General features: G+C 39.8%; 1 protein-coding gene across 4 annotated transcripts in view; it reads right to left on the bottom strand.

Moving 5' to 3' along the window:
* Positions 1 to 20,653, bottom strand: part of LOC138042207 (glycine receptor subunit alpha-2-like) — a 37,782-nt gene extending 17,129 nt beyond the window's left edge. The window contains exons 1-3 of one of the 4 annotated variants that reach the window (XM_068888016.1): positions 20,550 to 20,653; positions 7,879 to 7,981; positions 4,753 to 4,832 (exon numbers count right to left, since the gene is read on the bottom strand). In XM_068888016.1, the coding sequence (XP_068744117.1) occupies positions 4,753 to 4,832; positions 7,879 to 7,958 (160 nt within the window). In that variant the 5' untranslated portion in view covers positions 7,959 to 7,981; positions 20,550 to 20,653. Of the gene's footprint in view, positions 1 to 4,752; positions 4,833 to 7,878; positions 7,982 to 8,496; positions 8,761 to 14,697; positions 15,118 to 18,710; positions 18,724 to 20,549 lie in introns of those variants that run through there. The other 3 variants (XM_068888018.1, XM_068888014.1, XM_068888017.1) reach the window with 3 other exon arrangements.
* Between the last annotated feature and the right edge of the window lie 1,847 nt (positions 20,654 to 22,500).

The following is a 22,500-nucleotide window of genomic DNA, read 5'->3' as shown; positions in this document are numbered from 1 at the left end:
AAAAAATAATTTTTCTTTTTTGGGGGGCGTAGCTAAAAATACAGGGCCTTGTTTTTTTAATAAACATAATAATAATAAACATTTTTATATAGCGTACATTTTAGAATAAAAAATAGCGATATAAAAACATGACGTTTCGGCGACGACATGTCACCATTATCAAATGCAAATTACAATAGCAACCAAAGATCAACTTTTCCAGTTTAACGGCGACTTGTACGAACAGATAGACGGCGTTGCGATGGGCTCACCATTAGGACCGCTAATGGCAAACACCGTTATGTGCTCCATCGAGGAGAAACTTGCACACGAAAACAAAGTTCCCAATTTCTACAGATGATACGTTGATGACACCTTTGCTCTAGTACCTGACCTTACCGCTGCTACCGATTTCCTTTCAGTTCTGAATGATGCGCACCCGGCAATCCAATTTACAATGGAAACAGCTGTCAACAACAGCTTACCCTTCGTAGGCATGGTAATCACTAAGACCGACAGCCACCTTAACACCTCTGTTTACAGAAAAAAGACCAACAAAGGGCTTTTACTCCATTATCAGAGCCATGTGGACAACAGGTATAAACGATCGCTAATAAGAACTGCTTGATCGCGCTAAACGCCTGTCATCCTCACCGGACCTCTTCTCCAAAGAATGCTACGATCTAAGGAAAATGTTTCTTAAATTAAAATATCCTGTAAAACTTATTGATTCCATTTTTAAGAGATTTCACGCCTCCCAAGAACAGAACCAAAGCTGTATCGAGCCAATTGACAGCCCTGTATTAATAACCTTGTCTTTCAAAGATCAGATATCTGCCGACTCCGTTCGCAAGCAACTAAACGATCTTGGAAAGAAAATCGATCGTGTAATACGACCAGTTTTCACAAGTAAGAAAATCTCTGAAGATTTAAAAGTTACGGAAACAAAGCCTTCACTTGTAAACCAGCAATGCGTTGTGTATGAATATCAATGTAATTCGTGTGATTCGAAGTATATAGGCTACACGAGCCGCCACCTCCACCTACGCATCGAGGAGCATAAGTATTCCGTCATCGGTATACACCTAAAGGATAAACACAATCAAAGACCTACCAATCTTCACGAGCATTTTACCATCTTAAAGAAATGCCACGGAAAATTTGAGTGCCTTATTTACGAGATGCTTTTGATAAGGAAAAAGAGACCGACTCTGAACACTCAAAATGACTCCATTCCAGCGAAACTGTTTATTTAAAAAAATTTCCCATTCTTTTGTTTATTCCCGCCTCGTTTATTCCAATGTAATTTGTCACTCACTATTGTATACATAACGTTCACTATCTTCTTATAATTTGCATTTGATAATGGGGACATGTCGTCGCCGAAACGTCATGTTTTTATATCGCTATTTTTTATTCTAAAATCTTTCTCAAAACCTCTCATCATTATGTAGCGTACATATCTATAAATCCATGACGCTTCACAGGAAAACACTAAAATAAAGTAATAAGTAAAACTGGAAAAACTAGTAAAACTACTGCCCAATTTGAGTCCTTCAACAATGTAGTAAATGTCATATATTATAATGCAAAAGCTTTCTTAAAAAGTTGCGTCTTTAACTTCAACGCTTTCCAAAATATTTTGTGTTTTTCCAAAATTGCATTTTCCGCAAGAAATGGGCACATTATCGGTAAATTCAAACAGGATTCCGCGAAAAAACGCCTTTTTCTTTAATTCTCTTCAAATCGAGGCATCAGAGTCGAAATAGTTAGCGAAATAACACGGAAGCAATGAGTTTTTGAGAGCAACAAGTTTATTGCAAACTTGCGGATACAGGAATTGTTGCTACAAGAAAACGCAAAAATATGGTGTCCTTTGCGGACTGTTAAGTTTGCTGGAATTTTATAAACAAAAAGAATGCCATTTTCACGGCCCTTACAAAAAAGTTCAGTATATATACATTTGTCGGATGGACAGACATATAAACACCTAAATCTTCAATTTAATTTGAAATGTTCATTAGACCCAATAAAACCAATGATTCAGAGGCACGTGTGCCACTGTTACAACAAAAACAGTATAAAAAATATTACACCACTTAATACACTATCTGGACATTGCATTTCAAAATTACAAATAATTTCTGCAGCATGGGTCAACAGAGGCCGCAGAATTTCTGCAGCATGGGTCAACAGAGGCCACAGATCAGGAGGCGTGACCCTTTGTTTTGCTCATTAAAAAGAGTGCATGCAGGCATATTCATGCTTGCATGCCCTCATTTTAATGAACAAAACAAAAGACCAAACCTCCTGAGTATTATCACATGCTCTGTATTGGGAAAACAAAATGAACAAGCCGAAAAGGTCTGTTCCTCAGAATAATCTATAAATGAATGTTTTATTATTCACCCCAGCCCACTCTCGGTCAAAAGTTTGATTTATTCACAAATGTGCAATACGACAGCAGAGCCACATTAGCAGAGTCACGCCAACACATTTGCGTAAATGAAATCAATTTTTATAAAGACATAGAAGAATTGAAAGGCCACCGTAAGACAAAAGACTAAAAAAAAAAAAGGTTATTTAGAAGATGATTTCTACAAGAAGGCCAAAGATTTCTTGAAAGAAAAAACAGAGAAGCAACCCCGCCTCTCAGGAAACAAGGACTGATCTAAGCCGAAACAATTATCAAAATGGAACAACAGATGATAACTTGAAGGAAATGGGTTTACAGCAACGGCAAAGTCTTCACAGGAAACAACAAGAAAGTAGTTCCAAAACGGGAACTGTTTCAAGTCTTGTCCCAAGCAAACTGTCGAATTTCTCACAGAGGACAGCAAATTACGGAAAGGTGGCTTTAAGAAATTATGCAGAAAATGCCCAACAACCAACGGCAGCTCCAACATTCCTCTATTTTACTTGATGGTAAAATGGCACTCTTGTACCCCAACATGCTTTTAGGAAAAATAACTGAGATCGAAAACTAATATTATGCTCGAGTACTGGCGAGGTTTGGAGAGGTCCAATGACTTCCTTCTCCTACAACATTAAACTTGTGCAGTGCTGGGACTCTTACTTTCGATTATTTCAAAGAAATTTCCTTTACATCCAGCTTGTAAGAGGCCACCGTTTGCAAAATGAGTAATTTCCGTTCAAGATTAATTGTAGTTTATTAATATTGGAAGAGTACAAATAATACCATTGTTTCTTTTAATGGTAATGTAGTTGTAAACTGCTCTATTTAGTTGAAAGTATGACAGACAAATATTAATGAATCTTGTATTATATAAGGGCGCGTTCGAGTGACCGTAGTCGGGAATGGGAATAAATGGAAAAGAAGTTAAAATCCTTCGCTTTTGCGGGGATTCACATTAATATTATCAAACATCTGCAAAAATTCTATTTTAAACATAGCTTTATCATTCTTATTGCTGCAAAACGCCATACATAGTGTTTTAAATCATCACTCCACGTATTCTTATTCCGGAATAGGCCGGTCAATCGAACGCACCCTAAGTTATATTGCCAAGGGAATGATTAAAGAATATCACTGCTTTTTCATTATGAAAAGTAATATTACTTGTAAAAGACAAAAAAGGGCTTAGCTCTGACGAAGAGCTAACACTCAAAACGTCAGCTTTCAGCTTTACAGTGGTCACTTTACCGTATAAACTCATTTCATAAAGCCTTTTCTTTATTTCACGTCCCCACTGACACAGCACACCGAAGCTTTTTCACAAGCTAAATCCCTTTATCCTACATGTGAAAGGATGCTTTACTTCCACCAACACTGAAACAATATACTTAACCCGAAAACCAAGACAACGGTTGTTCTAGACTAAACACTGCAAATAAGTTTTTACTCCAATCACTTAACTGGAATGCAGTGTCTGACACTTGCTGACTGTAGACTAACCTTTAGTCTATATCGCAGTAAAAGCTAACTGTGTTATACTGGGTGCTTAGACTTAAATACTGCTTCTCAGCGCTCTTTGAAATGGGTGCTTTATAGACAGACTTAAATACTGTTTATCAGTGCTATTTGTAGGCAGTCTGCAGTTGCATACACCTCCTGAAATGCTAACCGTTTTAAATAAGTGCGTAAGCCTAATGGAGAGCTTAACCCTAATTACTAAAATGCAGGCAGTGTCCCTAACCTTACATGAAAACTAACCATTCAAAATAAGTGCTTAACCAACCCTAATAACTAAGCTGAGAATTTAGCCCTAAACGCTAAAAATTATTGTTCACATGCAGTAAATAATTATTATTGTCTTTGATAGCATCAGAAACAACAATCCATCATTATAATATTCTTAAAATGATTTCTCTCGTTTATTTTATACATACTCCATAAAATTAATTACAGAAACATATTCGAATATGTTAAAATGGGCAGTGTTCTAAAAAAAATTAAACAAGTTTTAAAAATTTAAACTGGTTAAAAAAAAAAGAAACTTTTCAAACCAAAAACAAAATTAAGTCGTTCGTCTTTGTCCTTAGAAAAAGTGTCCCCCTGTTAGCTCCTTATCCCGCTGTCCCCTCACTCGTTACAAAACGTAGCGCATATCAAGCATAGGAAAATCAATTTTAATAACTTTTTTTTCAGTTAAAGCTAAGTTAAGCTTACTTTAAATCCCTGAATTGGAAATTTACGTTGGTTATAATTCACGGGGCAAGCGTGTCTGATTAATGAACAGCAAGCTTGTTTGTTTAATAGTTTGGATAAATCAGTAAATACTTTAAATGCTATACTGGCTTGCTTTTTCTTACCATTATGAAATGGTCTGAGACGTTTTTCATAGCTCTCCTCGTGAAATAATTTCCTCATCATATCGGTGGTACTCTGGTAGCTTAAATAAACAAAGCAATTTTTATTTTTTCATTCAAGAGTTACGAAAATAATATATAGATTTAGCCAAGCCTAAAAGCGAAGCTCCCGTTTCTAACCCCAGAAAGTAATATAGTGTATATGGAAATAATTAAGCTTCTGCATAAAGCACAAAATTAATCGTCATTAGTGTACTAGTGCAGTTAACAGTGATCAAACAGAAGCAGAGCCTCCTTTTGTCTTTTTCTTTACTGAGAAGGAGAAAAGGAGGCTCTGCCTGAATCGCGTTAACTCTTTCAAGCCGACGCAGCCCGAACGCCTGGACTAGTCAATCTTGTTTTCATTCGTCAAACCCGTTTTTCCGGTGCAGGCATCCGTTTAGTGGTAAAACCAATGGTTATAATTGAGCCTGTTGTACCGTGAGTGGCTTCGGCGACTATCAAGATAAATCGAAGACGTGTCACCGAAATTCAAGAAGTACTTTACGGAGATCAAAGATCGAAGGCGGTGAAAGTTCTAAATATTTATTTCGTCCTAACAAATCGATGATTCTCGTAAACTGAAAATTAAAGGATTAGGATACAACTAAATTGATAACTGAAGAATAAAAGGAAGGCAAAACAACGAAAGGTAAAAAAATACGACCTTTGCAACTTGGGGGCGTAACCCAAGAACCACTACAACAAATTCAATAAAACTGAATGTTCCGCTAAAAAAAAAAAACATAAATGCAAACACTACAAGTTAATAGGAACACTAGCAAAACTACATGTTTAATAACTACGACGCTGCGCTTAAAAGAAGACAATTGAAGGCACTTGCAGTTTAAATTTCAACAGGAACATATGAAGCATGCACTCCGAAAAAATGAATCAAAAACAATACTAAATGATTACTCCTCACAGGTCTAATTCCACCGGGAGCTGACAAAACAACAAAACTTACATATATGTCCCACACAGTAAAGGCTACGAGTAGGATGAACTTGACTCTCACAACCGTTCTTTACTTAACTTGATGACGGTCAACGTAAAACTAAACGAACTTACTGCAGAACCAGACTTTGTACAAGCTAAAGGTCAACCAATGGTGTGACCAGTAAGATGAGCAGCTACGAGTCTAAAGGTCGCAGACGCCAAAGAAACACTGAGATATTGAAAGCGAAAAAACTAGGCAACGAACTTAACACCGTGAAAAACCAAGATGGCGGCGAGATCTGGCATATTAGGCTTGGGATCGAGACTGTATCCTGGCAACGTGCAATCTCGTACCCGGAGTCTTCGGGCTTCTTGGCCAGCGGGTGAGCGCCCGGAGAGCCTCTGGAATAATCGACTTGAACTACATTTTTGATTGGCCGCTTGCGTAACAGTGGCAGTCCGACAGGAGGTCGGTAAGTAATTCGGAAGCCCCAGAATTTGGAGGGAGATACAAAATCTAAAACTAGTGTTAGTGCTGCTTGATTTTTTTATCTACCTCAGAAATATATAAATCACAAAAATAATAAAACGACGAGGTTTGAATTATGTCTTATACCGCTCGGGAATTTTCCCACGCTGCTAAAAAGTGATTACTGTTGCAAAAGTACCGTGGGAAAACATTACATCAGTCTCTTTGAGGAGAAATCCGTGGAATAAGGTCTTGTCGAAGCCATTAAGAAATACGGAAGCATCAAATTGTGGAAGAAGAGGACATTTGTGTCGTTTCCACAAAAAACTTGTCGATCGTTTTGCTTGCACGATGGCATTCTGGACCGGAACCCACTTTTTCTGGGAAAATGGAGTCTATTATCGCAGAGTCTCTCCGGGCGCTCACCCGCTGGTCAAAAAGCCCGAAAACTCTGGGTACGAGATTGGGCAACATGTAGCGCATGCTGGATAAAGATCTTACTCGATTTCCTGCAGAACCTCTCTCGAGAACGCCAAAATCGAGCAAGCAAAAGAAAGGTTCTGCTCTTTCCTGCTCTTTACCTCGTTGCTCGTCACTAATTTGACTTCCTGCCAGAAAAAAACGTGGGTTGCCAAATGTAATGCTGCCACGCGATTTCCCGCCAAGGAAAATTGCCCGAACACTCCCGACAGTCTGTACGGACGGGCGTACGCTGGCGTCATAACCAAAATTTCTCGCATGGATAGATTTCCCAAAAAATCTTGCCCATGGTGCTCTGCTGGCGAGCTTCGCGCGCCTGAGCTCCGCTATTAAAATTAAAGTTTTAATTTTAATGCCAAATATAAAGGTTAGTAAGAACATGTTTGGGTTCTAATTTCAAGTTTCTTGTATTAATTAATAATCATTTTGAATGTCAAGCTTTGATTGCTCAAGGCAAGTACTGATTCACCTACGAGAAGCCAGAGAAACAAAATGCCGGGCTTAGACAATCCAATTGGATAAAGGGGAGCTTGCTTCGTGAATTACTTCAGCTTACTGCTAGCTCTGAAGCCAAAAGTCGTCAGTAAATTGAACTTCATTAACTTCAAATGTAGGCGTGGAAAAATTTGACACTGGAAACGCTTTATGAGCTCGCGCATTCTATGCCCCGTCGCCTAGAAAATGTCATCAACAATAAAGAAGGCCATTCTGGTTAATAATATTTAAAGCCTTCGATGTAAAATGAATAAGGAATAACATGCAGAGTTTTCCAAGAGGTAGTTTTAGTAATTAATGAAATATAAGCAAACAAAAAAATCGGAGCGAGTTTTTGAAACACCCGTAATCCGGATTTCCCAATCTAACGCACCCTATATGTGTATGGTTTTCTCCGCAAATATGGTGAAACAAAATGAACCTGAACTTAGTTATGCCGAAAAAAGGGCCTATTTGATTAGGACTGCATTAGTCGCCACTCCGTCTGGTACGGGCCACCTCACAAGATTTTAAACCACATATATATCAGACATGCGTGAATCAACGTCTCATTGCATGATGACGAAACACGGAAAGATATATGAGGTTTATGAAAAGTCAAATGTTGGGGTTAGATCATGAACTCGAAATACAAAAAAACGTGTTCTCTAATTTCTATTCCCTATATTAAAATAAATCAATTCTCGATAGAACCAAAAACCGCATACCTGTCTTTGGCATTTGAAGCTTTAGAATTTACCATAAACATCCACGTTAAAACATAAACCAAACATCTTCGTTTCCCCATGATTGCCGCTATTCTTACTGCAGCTGAAAAGAATAAAATCAAGGCGTTTGAGTTAAACTGCTTCCTGCTCGAGATATCACTAAGTATGTGTACATAAACCACCATGACAATACGATCCTACTTCTTGAAGGCAAAACGCCAAATTCCTTGAAAACAGTCTTGGTTAAAAGTACCAAAATAAATAAAAATGCCACAAATGCACAGAACCACAAGTAAAATGGAGAAAATATATATTCTCCTTAATCAAAATTATATATTACATATTTTCACCAAAAAACGTAGTTAATTAGGGCGCATGTAATAAATTCTCCGCTTTCAAGTGACTTTTAAATTATTTTTTTGCTGCTAGATACGTTAAGTAATAGTTACGATACGAACTATTACCGAAAAACCTAGTTAATTAGGGCGCATGTAATAAATTCTCCGCTTTCAAGTGACTTAATTATTTTTTGCTGCCAGATAGATTAAGAAATAGTTACCGGATACGAAGTATTACTTGAACAAAAAACATGCTCTAAGACGAAACTCCCACACTTACCTGGCTTAGAAGCGAAGAACAACTACGTTTTTCACCTAGGTAACAGGTTGTCATGCTGTATCTACGTACATTCACAACCAACAATTGTGCTCACTGTGACTCTTATAGCGTTGTGGGGAATTTGTTTTGGTGATTAAGTTAGATGCTGATTCACAACAAAACACTTCAAATAATTGCTGTTCAATAACAGAAGACATGCCAAACTGTTTAGCCTATGAAATGATAAGCTGAGTTCTGTTTGACACCTTCTTTTAAAGACATAGCTTTAATTTCTGTTGCATCGAATATCTTCGCGCATTCGTGACTCGCTCTCCTATCGCGTGTGATTAATAATTAATCTCACATATTTATTTCAATAAAAGCCATCAAGCTGAATTTCTGAAAAGTGCTTTATTTCAGAGCACAAATAATCCACAGCCAAACCAGCAGTATTTCATATTTAGTAAAGGGGCTGGCTGTATTGACTTCTGCGCATTTTGTAAATTCGGCATGTTTTCTTCTCCTTGAATTGTTTCTTGCTGATTTTTTAGCGATTTCTTTTATTTTATAGAATCACATAAGTTAGGAGAATTCGGCATCTGATTGAACACCATGACGAGGTATTCGATTCAAAATGGCATTCGACTTGAAAGCGAGGCTGACCGGTATCGCACCGTAGCAACGCATACCTTTACATAGCAACGCTGGCAAAATGGGAAACAATGATATTTTCAAAAACATTGTCTCCGTTTACAAAGACAAAATTTTCCTTGTTTTTATTATGACGTGACTTTCTCGAAAGATTTTACAAGAAGCCGCTTACGCTTAGGAGCACGAGAAATCGGCAACAGTTCGAGTCTATCGCGAAAGGCGCAATGGCCGAAGGAAGAGTAAAAAGCACAAGATCTTCGGCGACCGAAGAAAAGTCCGTTTCAGTTGAAGAGTCCACAGATGAATATGTACTACAGGCCTTCAAAGAAAATATGGCTTCCGAAAACACTAAAAAAAGTACAATAGGAAATTCCATTAAAACAACTGCGAACAACGCGGCAACTCAAGCAACACTTCACTTCTGCTTTTGACAAGAGTTGTTAGCAGCTAGCGCAGCCACCGGTTGTACAGAATAGAGTTCACGACGGAGACGTTATCTGGAATCTTCAACGTAATGCGCCGATCAACTCGAAACTTCAACACCTCCTCCCCCCCACACCCGGGCAAAGCCCGGGCATTTGAACTTTTGAAGATTGGATAGTTCAAATTCCCGCCCCCTCGGGCCAAAATGGTGTTCAAATGCCCTACCCTACTAATGAACAATCGTCGTCGGCTCCTGCCATCTTTAATAAAGACCTTTTGAAGACCTTTTTAATAAGCCAATCACTCACAAATGCTACATCTCTTCCTTTAAACTCTTCCATCTCGTCCAAAGACGTGTTTTATAGCTGTTAGCGACTTCGGCGCCCGAAAAAAAAAAAGCATTTGAAACCTGACACTCCCGGTTCAATTTTCCCCACCCCACGCAGGCCATGGTCAAATTCCACACTCCCCGGGCACAAAAGATAGTCAAATTCTCGGGGTTTGCCCGGGGTAAGGGGAGGGGGGATGTTGAAGTTTCGATTTGATCGGCGCATAAGCTTTGAATGGACTGCTTATCTCTGTAACTTTGAACAACTCCCCAGTAAATATTTCCACTAATTTTCAGGAAAATGTTGAACGGTAGCAAAAGGATGTTTTAGCTGTTATGAACGGCGCCTTCCACCTGTGTGACCCGGGTTCATCCCTGGCCTAGGATCACATGTGGGCTGAGTTTCAATCGATCTCAATCTGATTCTGAGGTTTTTTCTTAGGGTACTCCGGTTTTTCTCCCTCATCAAAATCGACTCTCAGTCAATCACATCCGGGTGCGGGCGGATACCCTCAAAAGGGATAACCTATGGTATCCTTCCCTTTCATAGAATTAAATGAATAAAGTTGCTGTTATTAAGCAGTTTTGTGCGTCGAAAAACACAGTGTTTACGCCGTTTTTGAGTTTTGCTTGTTTTGTCTCCCAGTGCATTCAGTTTGATGATTTTCAAGTCTTCACCACTACACTACAACGATGAACATCCTTAACCAACACGGTTCTTTTCATCTTTTACTTATGTATAATAGGTCAATTGATATCCATAACCTGACCCTAATTTTTCTCCAGGCTCAATTTAGGCTCCAAAAAGTTTCTTCAATTCATGAGTGCCTATTCTACCCAGGTAAAATCATGAGGATCATCAATTTAAGCTAGAAAACGGATTTTTCTTGCAGATCTTATTGCAGATCGAATTAATACGTTGCCATCATTACATTTTAAATTATATCTTAAATGGGCTTTATAAGATAACATATCATGCACTAAGATAAGGTGGCGCTAGGCCATGTAAAGCCTTGAAAGTCATTAAGATCATTTTAAAAATAATCCTAAATTCTACGGGTAACAAATGGAGATCTATCATCACAGGAGTTATATGCGAATAGCGCGCGGTATTTGCCAACACCCTGGCAGCAGCGTTTTGAACGCGTTGCAGTTTTCGAATATGGATGGCTGGCAAACCATATTATATAGCATTACAGAACTAATTAATCCTGCTTATAACCATAGCTTGGACCAAGGTCTTTGCAGCCTCCAATGGCAGATACTTTCTTACTAATACGCCTAATATTATATAAATTAATGAATAAAAAGCTGATTGTTTATATGGCTGTGAAACTGGAAATTATAATCGAACCAGACCCCTAAATTCCTAGCTTCATTTACTGGTGGTACATGCGTGTCGCCAACTAAAAGACTATCGCTTCGAACTTTTACAAGTTGCTGCCGAGTTCCAATTAACACAAGCTCAGTTTTCTTCGTTCAACTTCAACTTATCAATAATTATCCACGCCCTAACAGCTCTAATGCATCGCTCCATAGCACATCTTGCCTCCGTATCCCCCATAGAACTGTCTGGCTTGTACGCTAAGTAGAGCTGAATGTCGTCAGCGTAGGCATGGGCATTTGGCAGGTGGTTCTTGATCACCTCAAATGGCATGCGGGCATACACTGAGAAGAGAAGTGGTCCAAGACAAATGATAACTGAAATTTATTTGCCAATTCCCCTTTAACCATAACACGCTGCGAGCGACCTGATAAGTAAGAGGCGAACCACTTGAATACATGAATTCAAACGCCGTCTCAAGGCGGCGAAGGAGGATGGTATGGTCAACCGTATCGAAGGCTGCGCTAAGATCAAGTGATACAAGCAAAGACACATGCTGACGAATCGTGTTAAGCAGAATGTCATTGAAGATCTTGACCAGTGCAGTCTCCGTACTATGCGATATCCTGTATGCCGACTGCCATCCCGGAAACAGCTCGTTGACAGTGACATTGTTGTACACCTGATCAAACACTGCTCTTTCGGTAATCTTGGAGGCGAATTGAAGGTTGCTAACTAGAAGCAAATTTTTGTGGGTTGTGTCCTTCGCTCCTTTTTTAAGCAAAGGGTTCACGATCGCTTCCTTCCACACGTCGGGGAAATGACCAGTTGACAGGGAAGCATTCACCACTTTAGTGATTACCGGAAGTACCACATCTAGTGCGTCACAGACCAGGGTAGATGGCCATGGATCCAATGTACACAACTTTTTAGCAGAGTTCTTGATAAAGTCATCGACACAACGCTCACTTGGGGTGTCAAAAGAGTGAAGCGTTTGACCTGTGACATCTGTGGCCAGTCGGTCCGGAGGCACGAGACTGATATCTGAAGGGCTAAGAGATATGGCGTTAGTAACTCAACGATTGCTCTCAATCTTGCGCACGAAAATTTTTCCGATTTCATTTGCCTAGAGGGTCTTATCAAGATGGTCAGGGAAGGACAGCATTTCACATGTACCAAGCAGTTTTTTGGAAGCGTTTAATAGCTTTCTCTGATCCGCACTATTGTCCTCGATGAAATTACAGTAAAACTCTTGCCTCGCTTTATTCATAAGGTTAGTAGCGTAGTTTCTCTTTTTCTTGTAGTCATCAAAATCAGCGAGCAACCCTGTTCTTCTCCATTTCCTTTCAGCCTTCTTACCTGAGCGCTTAGCCTCATCGATCTCTTTGCTGTACTAGGGGACGACAGGCCTATACACTATTGTACGAGTCCTTAGAGGGCATGCTTGTCAAGGAGAGCCGAAAGAGTACTATCATACGCCCTTGCATATGATTCTAATTCATCATTAGTAGTTGGCTCTTCTGCCGCAAAAAGTGCAGTAGACCGGAAGTCCCTTTTCAGTTGTTCAACATCAATTGACTTGATCTTCCTGTAGTTGGAGGTTTTCACGGAGAGACCAGGTCTGGGTGGAGCAATCGGGACAAAGAACAGCAGCATGATCAGAAATGAACTGATCGACTACAGGCTTGCTAGCTACCAAACTCTCAGACAAGCGGGTTATAGTTAAGTCAAGCGTGTGTCCATCGCGATGCGTAGGCTGATCAACATGCTGCTCCAGTCTCAGGCCTTCAAGCAGCTCTAAAAATGTCCGTCCATCGGAGTCGTGAGGATCATCGACGTGAATGTTGAAATCACCCGTTATCAGCAATTGCTCCGAAGAGCAAGCAGCAGAGTTTCTTGAAATTCAGGGAACTCAGTGAGAAATACACTTGTGGAAACACATTGCTCCTCTGAATATGGCGGTCTGTAGATGATCACAAGCCGCATGCTGAAAGGTGGCGATCTGACCATCCACACAGAAAACTCGAAAGATTCACGGTCACTGACCCCAGCATTAACCTTGGAAACATCAAGCGAGTCACGGTAAATAATCCCAGTACCCCTTCCTCGACGATCGAGTCTTGGATGATCAAGAATTCTGTAACCCTCTGGGCATAGCTCTGCTCTTACAGCCGAGTCTTTTGCTGTTAGCCAATGTTCAGTTATAGCAACAAGATCGACTTTGTGATCGCACATATAATCAAATATTGTTGCTTTTTTGTTTCTCAAAGAGCGAGCATTACGATTGCACAATGACACATGCTTGTGTAAATTGACGCAAATTCCAGGGGGAGGACGCAAGTTGACCAAGTTTGTAGTGTCTCTAAACGCGCGAGGATCTCTGAAAACACGCTTCGGAATGGTCGTTATAGACTGGGCTGGGTTCCCTGTGTTGCGCCTCAGCAAAGTCGTCCTGGTGTCACTCTGCCATTGTTTGGAGGTGGTGATGCGAGAGATGTTGTCTAATGATCCACTTTGGCCAGATCTCTTATAACGTCGATTTCCAATACAAACAGATATCCTGTTGCCAGCAGTTGTTGTTTCTGGATCGGATAAAGGGTGGACGTCCCCGCTAAACTTGATACATAGTTCCATGAAGTTAAATGACGCACAGGTGTTGGGGTAGGAGTTGTCAGACCATTGCACCCATGTACTTTTTTCAGGACCTTATGAGGCTAACATTACACTGTTAACGCCGTTACCGGTTCACGAGGGCGTTCTGGACCATATTTATTTTACTCGTTGCTTTAATTTCGGCCAACTTCGGGCAACTTTCGTTCACGGTGGGGATTGTGCGGTAATCCCATTTCTCAAGAATTTTTGCGGGTAAAAACCTTGGTGACGTGAGTTTATTGAACCCTTATATTAGCGTTTCGCCTTGACCTTTACTTTTTTGTTGCAACTATTAGTCAACAAAATATTTGCTGTCGAGTTTTTGCCTTCAACCCACCGCGAAACCTTTTGTTCACGCAAGCATCGGAAGACACTCGAATTTATCGAACATTTCTTTACCGGCGCTTCGCATTGAGCTGGACGTTTGTGGCTGAAAATCTCCCACTTGGAACTTTTGGCAACCAGACCGGACCGTCCAGTGCGACAGTATTGCTTTAAACACCACTTAATTGGCGAGTTTTTACCTTCAACGTACGCTGTGCTAAATTTGTCTCCTCTAAACCGTGGATTGGTCCCTTAGACTGAAGACTACGACGTCATACCGTCCCTCGAATGTCGTTGTTAGTAAATAAATGAAAGTGTGGACTCTATTTGCATGATTTTAAACGAGTTACCCGCTTATTGAAAGAAACTACAACAGTTCTGCAAGTTAGTTAGTTATGCTGTACTAAACGACTCGAAGTTTTGGCAGACCTTAACTCGTTTTGTACAAACCTTTCCAACAGAAAGCACTAGATGAACACGACAAAATGGTTGTTGTCTTTGACAGTATTTATGAAGATACCTGCTAATGAAAACCACTCTTCATCTTGAGGTCTTAGGGTTCGTCTCTTGACAAGCTGTCCCGAAAAAACCTGTTCGGGTCCAAAAATTTGTTTTTAAAGCCGCGGCAGTGTTACGCTGGTTGATCAATATATTTTCAAAGTAAAAAGCTTCGGCCAATTTCACGATGATTAGAAACGCATTTTAATTGTATATGACTCATGAAAAAAGCCCGCAATGTACAGACGGTCATTTTTATTCATTTTATTCATTTTTACGGAAATAGGTGTCTTTTATTTCAGTAAACTCATTGGACATTCAGGCAAGTGCGATATTGACGATCCTTCAGATCACCTGTCGTCTCATATCTTTGTTTTTAACTTCCCAACATTTGCATACCGGCTTATTGAGGGCGCTACCCGTCAGTTTACAAAATAAAAAAAATGCAACAATTTGAAGGTATCGAACCCTTCCATGATATATAATCCCTCGCATTCTTCTGGAGGAGTTTATATCATCCTCAAAGTGTGTTAATCTAATAAATAATTTGCACAGGTGGGTTTTTCAAAACAAACTGCGAGCATCAATTTGAATTTTTTGAAAAACACACGAGTGCAAATTACTTCCAAATTGAACGAGAAATTTAACAAAATTACAGAGGTAAGTTCCGGGGGGGGGGGGGGGGGGGGGGGGGGCACTTTAAGAATTTTTTTTTCCAAATTGAACGAGAAATTTAACAAAATTACACAGGTAAGTTCCGGGGGGGAGAAAGGGGGGCACTTTAAGAATTTCTGGGTGGGGATGTGCCGCTGGGACCCTGGAACCCTTAGCCTATACCAGAGCTAGTTCAGCTGAATTTTGCTACCCTATACTAGAATAAACTCTTACCAATTTCCCTCTAAATTCCGATTCTTGACAAAGGTGTTTCATGATAGCCATTTATTGACACTGTTGAGGCTGAGTTACGTAAACTTAAACTTTGCCGATTCAACCAACTGGTCAGTTTCGTGAAAAATGATACCCTATTCTAGAAACCGAAAGGCTATGATTTATATACTCTATCCTAGAGTAAACTGCTTCAAAAACCATACCCTTCACAGCGGCACATACCTATATAGTCCATATATGACAGTACACCCCCCTCCCCCCCGGGGGTAAGTTCCGGTTAGGAAGTGACGCACGCCACAAGTTCAAGTTCAAGTTCAAGTTTCACGCCACCAAAACAAAAGATTTGACTTGATTGGTTCGTACCAATCTTCGTAGAGCTGGAGGTAATAAACTAACCAATTTCCTACGTATGTTGTATGATGGAATGAAATGTCAAATTCAAGTTTGTGCAGATATAATAGATTTTTCCATTGAAGCAGGAACAAGACAAGGTGGAGTGGAAAGTCCTCCTGTTTAATTGCTTTTTTGACTGGGTTCTCAGACCCGAAAGGGACCTATAATGATGACAGAATACTCGGGGAAATTGGAGAATTCCAAGAGTTAAAAAATGTACTAACTGAAAACAAAGTATATATGGCTACACGCAGAAAATTCCTGGAATCATGCATTAGATTGAGACTTGATTACTGTACTGCGGCTCAACTTCCAAAAGAACTTCAAGATGGGATGAGAAAGTTAAGAGTCAACTTCAAGTCAGTATGGTTTCCTGAGACGAATGGTTTGGAATTGGTATGGAAAAGAAAAAGAAATTTTGATGGAGAGGAACATTTTGTCTTCAAGTACAGAAATTCTGACCTGGAGAAAATAGTTGGGACGCCAACAGTACGAGATTTTATATATGTTCGCAATTAGAAGTACATCACACATGTGTGACGCAGAACAAATTCTCATTTAAAGAAACATTTGCTGTTTATAAATCCAACCGCGAAGCATATAAGAGATCCTTGGATTAAGATTAGTAAAGTACTGAATGTTGATAAAGATCAAGCTAAAAGATCTACACAAGCCAGGAGAACCTTCATTGGACTTCGACGAATGGCCTTTGACCCTTTGCAGAAAGATGTCCCCACTCATGAGATTGTTAAACAAAGTGGAATTGTATTGCTACTGATACCAAATCAAAACCGAGAATTCTGTGGGTAAATTTCACTGAATTAACTATTTTTACACTGAGCAAGACGCCTCCAAAGGCGTATCCGTGGAATGCAACAGTTGACACAAATTGTCCACTTACAGAAAATGGCGAGAGATTACCAGAAAGATACATCTGTAATATAACTTGAAGTTGTCTGTTGTAAAAACTCATTATTAATGTTACTAAATTTGCAATTGCAAACAACGAAGCCCTATTTGCGGGTTCTCGGGATACGGGATCTTTCATTTATATATTTATTTTTTGGAATGAGGCTTTATTTAAATCCTACAGTTTTACTTCTTTCCTTAACCACGTTCATCCAAAAATTACAAGATCAGCCTTAAATCATCCGAAAACCTTATTACAGATCACAGTTCAACAACTTATCATCCTGGGCCAGTTGTTCAAAAGCCGATTAATGCTAATCTCAGGTTAAAAATGAACAAACGAGTTTTATTCTCTACTCTCAAATGCTGTTCAAGGCTGATATTCCGTGAAACTTTACATTAGAAGAAGTCAATAAGTAAAGGAAACTTTCACCCAGAAGTTGAAAACATGAAACAAAAGTTTACTCTAATCCTGGATTAAGGTAATCGGCTTTCGAACAACCGGGCCATGTATTCGAATTCCGGTTCCGTAATCCTGGTTTAGTTTCTTGCAAACTGTTTAAATCTGCCGTGGCGAAGACAAGAAGACAACATGTGAACTCCATTTCTCAGAATGCTCAAAAAAGAATCGGTCTGATCATATGTCTGATCATAGGTCTGATCGACACATAACTAACAATTGTGGTACACGATATTGTTTTGGTATCGTAAATCATTACAGTGTCATGGTAGATATCTTTGGTAGATACCCCCTGAGAAGACATGTGGTTCAGTAAGGTACTTAACGCAGAACGATTGAAGAAAATAAAAGCAAATCGAGAAACATTTAGCTTCAAGGCTGACAAGTTGATCATTTACAACTTCTTTTTCACCACAAGCTTAAGCGTGTACTCTGAGCTTCTGACAGCTTTCCAAAACCAATTTGCATGGAATTCAAGCCTTTCCGGCGGGGTTAGTAACTGGATGGGAGACGTCAAAAGATGCAACTTTCTGTCAGGAACATACGACCAAAAATTCTACTTTAATGCCCAAAATTGCGAACGAAGCAAGGTACAGATTTTGTTAGCCTGTTTTCCCTGTATGCAAAACAAATATCGACGCAAAAGTAAATAAACAATGATATGTAGTTTTTAAGGAGAGCAGAAGGAACTTTTAGGAAGTGTCGATCGAGAATAAGACAATTTGCGAGATCGGAAGGCATCATAAATTTTGTGCCACGAATATAATACAAGTTACTATCAGCGAAAAACATTTCGGGAGATTTTTGTACGTTCAATCTGAGTTCAATTTTTCTATCGTACTTCTGGTCGTACAAGTAAAATCACAAAATCGAAAATGACATCGATTTTAGCGGCCGCCTGTGATCAAGTTACCTGGCGTGTTTAATACTGACAACTCACGAAACAAAGGATGCATCTGTGACAAAATGACGGCAAGACACCGGGTTTTTGTTAGTTTACTTTTTTTCTTTCAAGTTTTAATAAAGTTCGACAAGATACACGTGCGAATGTTAGCCCAGGTGTCAGCTGAAGTTAAGCTCCTCCGAATGAGGTTAGTACTTGGATGGGGGACCGCTGCGAAGTCCCGTTACGGACATCAGTAATTCGTTTTTTTAAAACTTGATTTCATTTTTTTTTGCTTGCCGTTGAAAGCTATTTTCTTATTTTCTTTCTACGTCAAAACGGCTGAACAAACCGGTTCCCAAGAAATATTAGAGTATTCGTGCTATGCAAAATACTTCTAATGAAGTATTCGTTCTGTGCAAAATACCGTAATGTTCACAGCGGAACACACAAGTATAAGTACGAAGCAAGATGTACATTTAACGTAGAAAATTCTTCTTACCTTTAAAGCTTGTCTTTCTCAAAGAAGAAAACATCTGTCCACTTTATCGAATATTTTAATACTGTGTCAATCATGGCCAGCGGAAAGATTCCACAGTAAATAATTGCTTTCCTCACAACGTAACAACTGTGTCGCGGTGGCCGAGTGGTCTAACGCGCGCACATAATCGCGAAGCGTATGGAAAGTATTTGGTTTCTAAATGGGTCAGGGAAGTTTGGATATACTAAAGGTAACAAAGGTAAATTCACCCGATCGGAGCTTAATTCAATACCCGTGGGGTATGCACATTTGTGACTACCAACAAAAAAAAGAAAATTTGTGACCAGCCCGGATTTAAGACGTGGTATGCCTTCGGCATTCCACGTAATTAACTCTTCTTAGCACTGTGTTAAAAAAATTCACTGCTCTCAGCCAATCAGATAGAATAATTTTGTTATGTATATATATAGTTTACGTCATAGAAAGTGCGGCGTACGGGGTTTTATGCACGAGTTGTTTGTGTCAAAAACCCGAACGAGCGAGGAACGAGCGAGTGAGGGTTTTTGACACAAACAACGAGTGAATATTAAAAACCCCGTACAAAGCACTTTCTATGTCGTAAACTGTTTATTACACATAACATGAGAATTTTCATTAAAATAGTTTTCTGAACGCGAATTAGAAACAAAAACTCACTAACAATAGAACCAAATGCAAATTTAATTTAATTCAATAACAAACTACGATTTGCACGAGATGCACGAGTGATTGGCATGGAAACGCCTTTACGCTATCGTTGATTGGTTATACTTCCACATGTGAAAATAAAGCGTATAGATTTGTACAAATGAGCTTTATGGAATAAAATTCTCATGTTATGTGTAATAAATTATTATACCTGTTACAGTAACTGTATCATTGACAACCACCCCCTCTCCTCCTTCTCTTCCCTCTCTCCTTCTGTCACTGATTACTTTTGGACCCGTCAAAGTGTAATATTGTTCCCTGTGAACTGGTCAGTTCTCAAGCGCATGCTTTTATTTTCTCCTTTTCATTAATTATACTTTTAGACAAAAAAGACAAACACTCATCGAAAAGGAAAACAAATGAAATAAAGGCGTTCTCAAAGCGACTTCATGTTGTTACGGTCTTCTTTAACTCGTTTGGTTAAACTTTAACCCGGCTTAATGTTTCTGAATGACACCCAAGATGGAGGTGACCAAGATCAACAAGAAAATGTTCATCGATATGACATCCCTGAATCGAACTTAGCGAACTTGTCTCTAAAAAGGGACTTGAGATTCTGCATCAAAACACTAGAGGCTTGTTGGCAAAAAAAAGTATCATCTGCCCAATCCTAGATGGCTTTAGGAATAGACACATCTTCTAGGTCAGTGAAACACATTTATCCCCCGAAAGCGAAGCCGAGGTCGAAAATGAAGGCTACACGTTTATTGGAAAGTAAAAGGCTTCTGGTCAAGGTGGAGGTGTTGGTGTTTATATTTCTTCATCTATTCCCTTTCAAAGACGAATGGATCTCGAACAAGAGGATATTGAATGCATCTGGATTGACATATTGTTTCCTATGACCAAAGACTTTCTAGTTGGAATTATTTACCCCCCCTTAGGAAACTTCTAAACATCTCTGCCCAAATTTAAATTGCAAATTTGATTCAATGCTTTCGACAGTGCCAGCTGAAAACAAAGAATGTATCCTCTCAGGTAACTATTTGGTGTCCTCAGATCATAAAGAAATTAAATCCAATCTCACCTACTTTGGTCTAAAACAAGTCATTAGCAGCCCCACGAGAATTACGCGCAAGTCCAAGACCCTAATTGATGCTATTTGTAGCAACGTACCTCATAACATCTTTTCGGTGAAAGTAATCCCAGCTGGCTTGAGCGATCATGAACTCATTACAATGTTAAGTTCAACCTGCGAATCATTACTTGCCGAAATTTTGTTAATTATGACCCTAATATCACGTTATGATGTCATTTCAACCGAGTCTAATAGAAACTGGCCAGTGATTGGCTAATATCGTAAATATCCGTTCTGCCAAAGAAAGAAACGGAAGTAACGCCAATTTACTACGGATTTCTATATTTTTCCCGTCCTTTTTATCGGGTAAACTGCGCCTCAGGTAGAAATTGAGGTAATTACTAAGCTATTTCTCGAAGAGTTAAATTCAGCGAATTTTGAAGACGTTTATTCATCTATTAGCGTAAATGAAGTTTACGAGGCATTCTCCAACAGTGTATTGACAAGCATGCCGCCCTTATTTCGAAGAAAGTCTAAGGCCGACTAATGGTTGACTCCGGATGTCAGAAAGGAGATGAATCTCAGGGACGGTTTGCTCAGGAAAGCCCACCGAACTAATCAGGAAATCAAAAATTTAGTTTTAGAATCTCTGTACGGTGGCCAATTTACATTATCATGACTCCGTTGATAAAACTAAATTTTTGTATACTACTTCCCCACCGACGCAGCACCACAGTTTCTTTAGAAACGAGATATGTCCAGACATGCACACAACAACAAAAATGGCAAAAATGAGAAAATGTTGGCGAATTTGGCAAATATGGCGAAAATGACAATTTTGGCACAATCGCCAACGAGGCAAAGCACAAAGCAGTGAAGGGGGCCCATAAAAGTTGGCGAAAGCGGCGAATTTGGCAAATATGGCGAAAATGACAATTTTGCCACAATCGCCAATGAGGCAAAACACAAAGCAGTGAAGGGGGCCCATAAAAGTTGGCGAAAGCGGCGAATTTGGCAAATATGGCGAAAATGACAATTTTGCCACAATCGCCAACGAGGCAAAGCACAAAGCAGTATAGGGGCCCCATAAAAGTTGGCGAAAGCAGCGAATTTGGCAAATATGGCAAAAAAGGCAATTTCGCCACAATCGCCAACGAGGAAAAACAGAAAGCAGTGAAGGGGGCCCATAAAAGTTGGCGAAAGCGGCGAATTTGGCAAATATGGCGAAAATGACAATTTTGCCACAATCGCCAACGCGGCAAAGCACAAAGCAGTATAGGGGCCCCATAAAAGTTGGCGAAAGCGGCGAATTTGGCAAATATGGCGAAAATGACAATTTTGCCACAATCGCCAACGAGGCAAAGCACAAAGCAGTATAGGGGCCCCATAAAAGTTGGCGAAAGCGGCGAATTTGGCAAATATGGCGAAAATGACAATTTTGCCACAATCGCCAACGAGGCAAAACACAAAGCAGTGAAGGGGGCTCATAAAAGTTGGCGAAAGCGGCGAATTTGGCAAATATGGCGAAAATGACAATTTTGCCACAATCGCCAACGAGGCAAAGCACAAAGCAGTATAGGGGCCCCATAAAAGTTGGCGAAAGCAGCGAATTTGGCAAATATGGCAAAAAAGGCAATTTCGCCACAATCGCCAACGAGGAAAAACAGAAAGCAGTGAAGGGGGCCCATAAAAGTTGGCGAAAGCGGCGAATTTGGCAATTACGGCGAAAATGACAATTTTGCCACAATCGCCAACGCGGCAAAGCACAAAGCAGTATAGGGGCCCCATAAAAGTTGGCGAAAGCGGCGAATTTGGCAAATATGGCGAAAATGACAATTTTGCCACAATCGCCAACGAGGCAAAGCACAAAGCAGTATGGGGGCCCCATAAAAGTTGGCGAAAGCGGCGAATTTGGCAAATATGGCGAAAATGACAATTTTGCCACAATCGCCAACGAGGCAAAACACAAAGCAGTGAAGGGGGCCCATAAAAGTTGGCGAAAGCGGCGAATTTGGCAAATATGGCGAAAATGACAATTTTGCCACAATC

This window comes from Montipora capricornis, chromosome 3 (assembly GCF_036669925.1).
Source record: "Montipora capricornis isolate CH-2021 chromosome 3, ASM3666992v2, whole genome shotgun sequence".
In the NCBI taxonomy this organism is placed as follows: domain Eukaryota; kingdom Metazoa; phylum Cnidaria; class Anthozoa; order Scleractinia; family Acroporidae; genus Montipora; species Montipora capricornis.
Note: the sequence above shows the minus strand (reverse complement) of the source record. Positions and strands in the feature narration are given on the sequence as shown.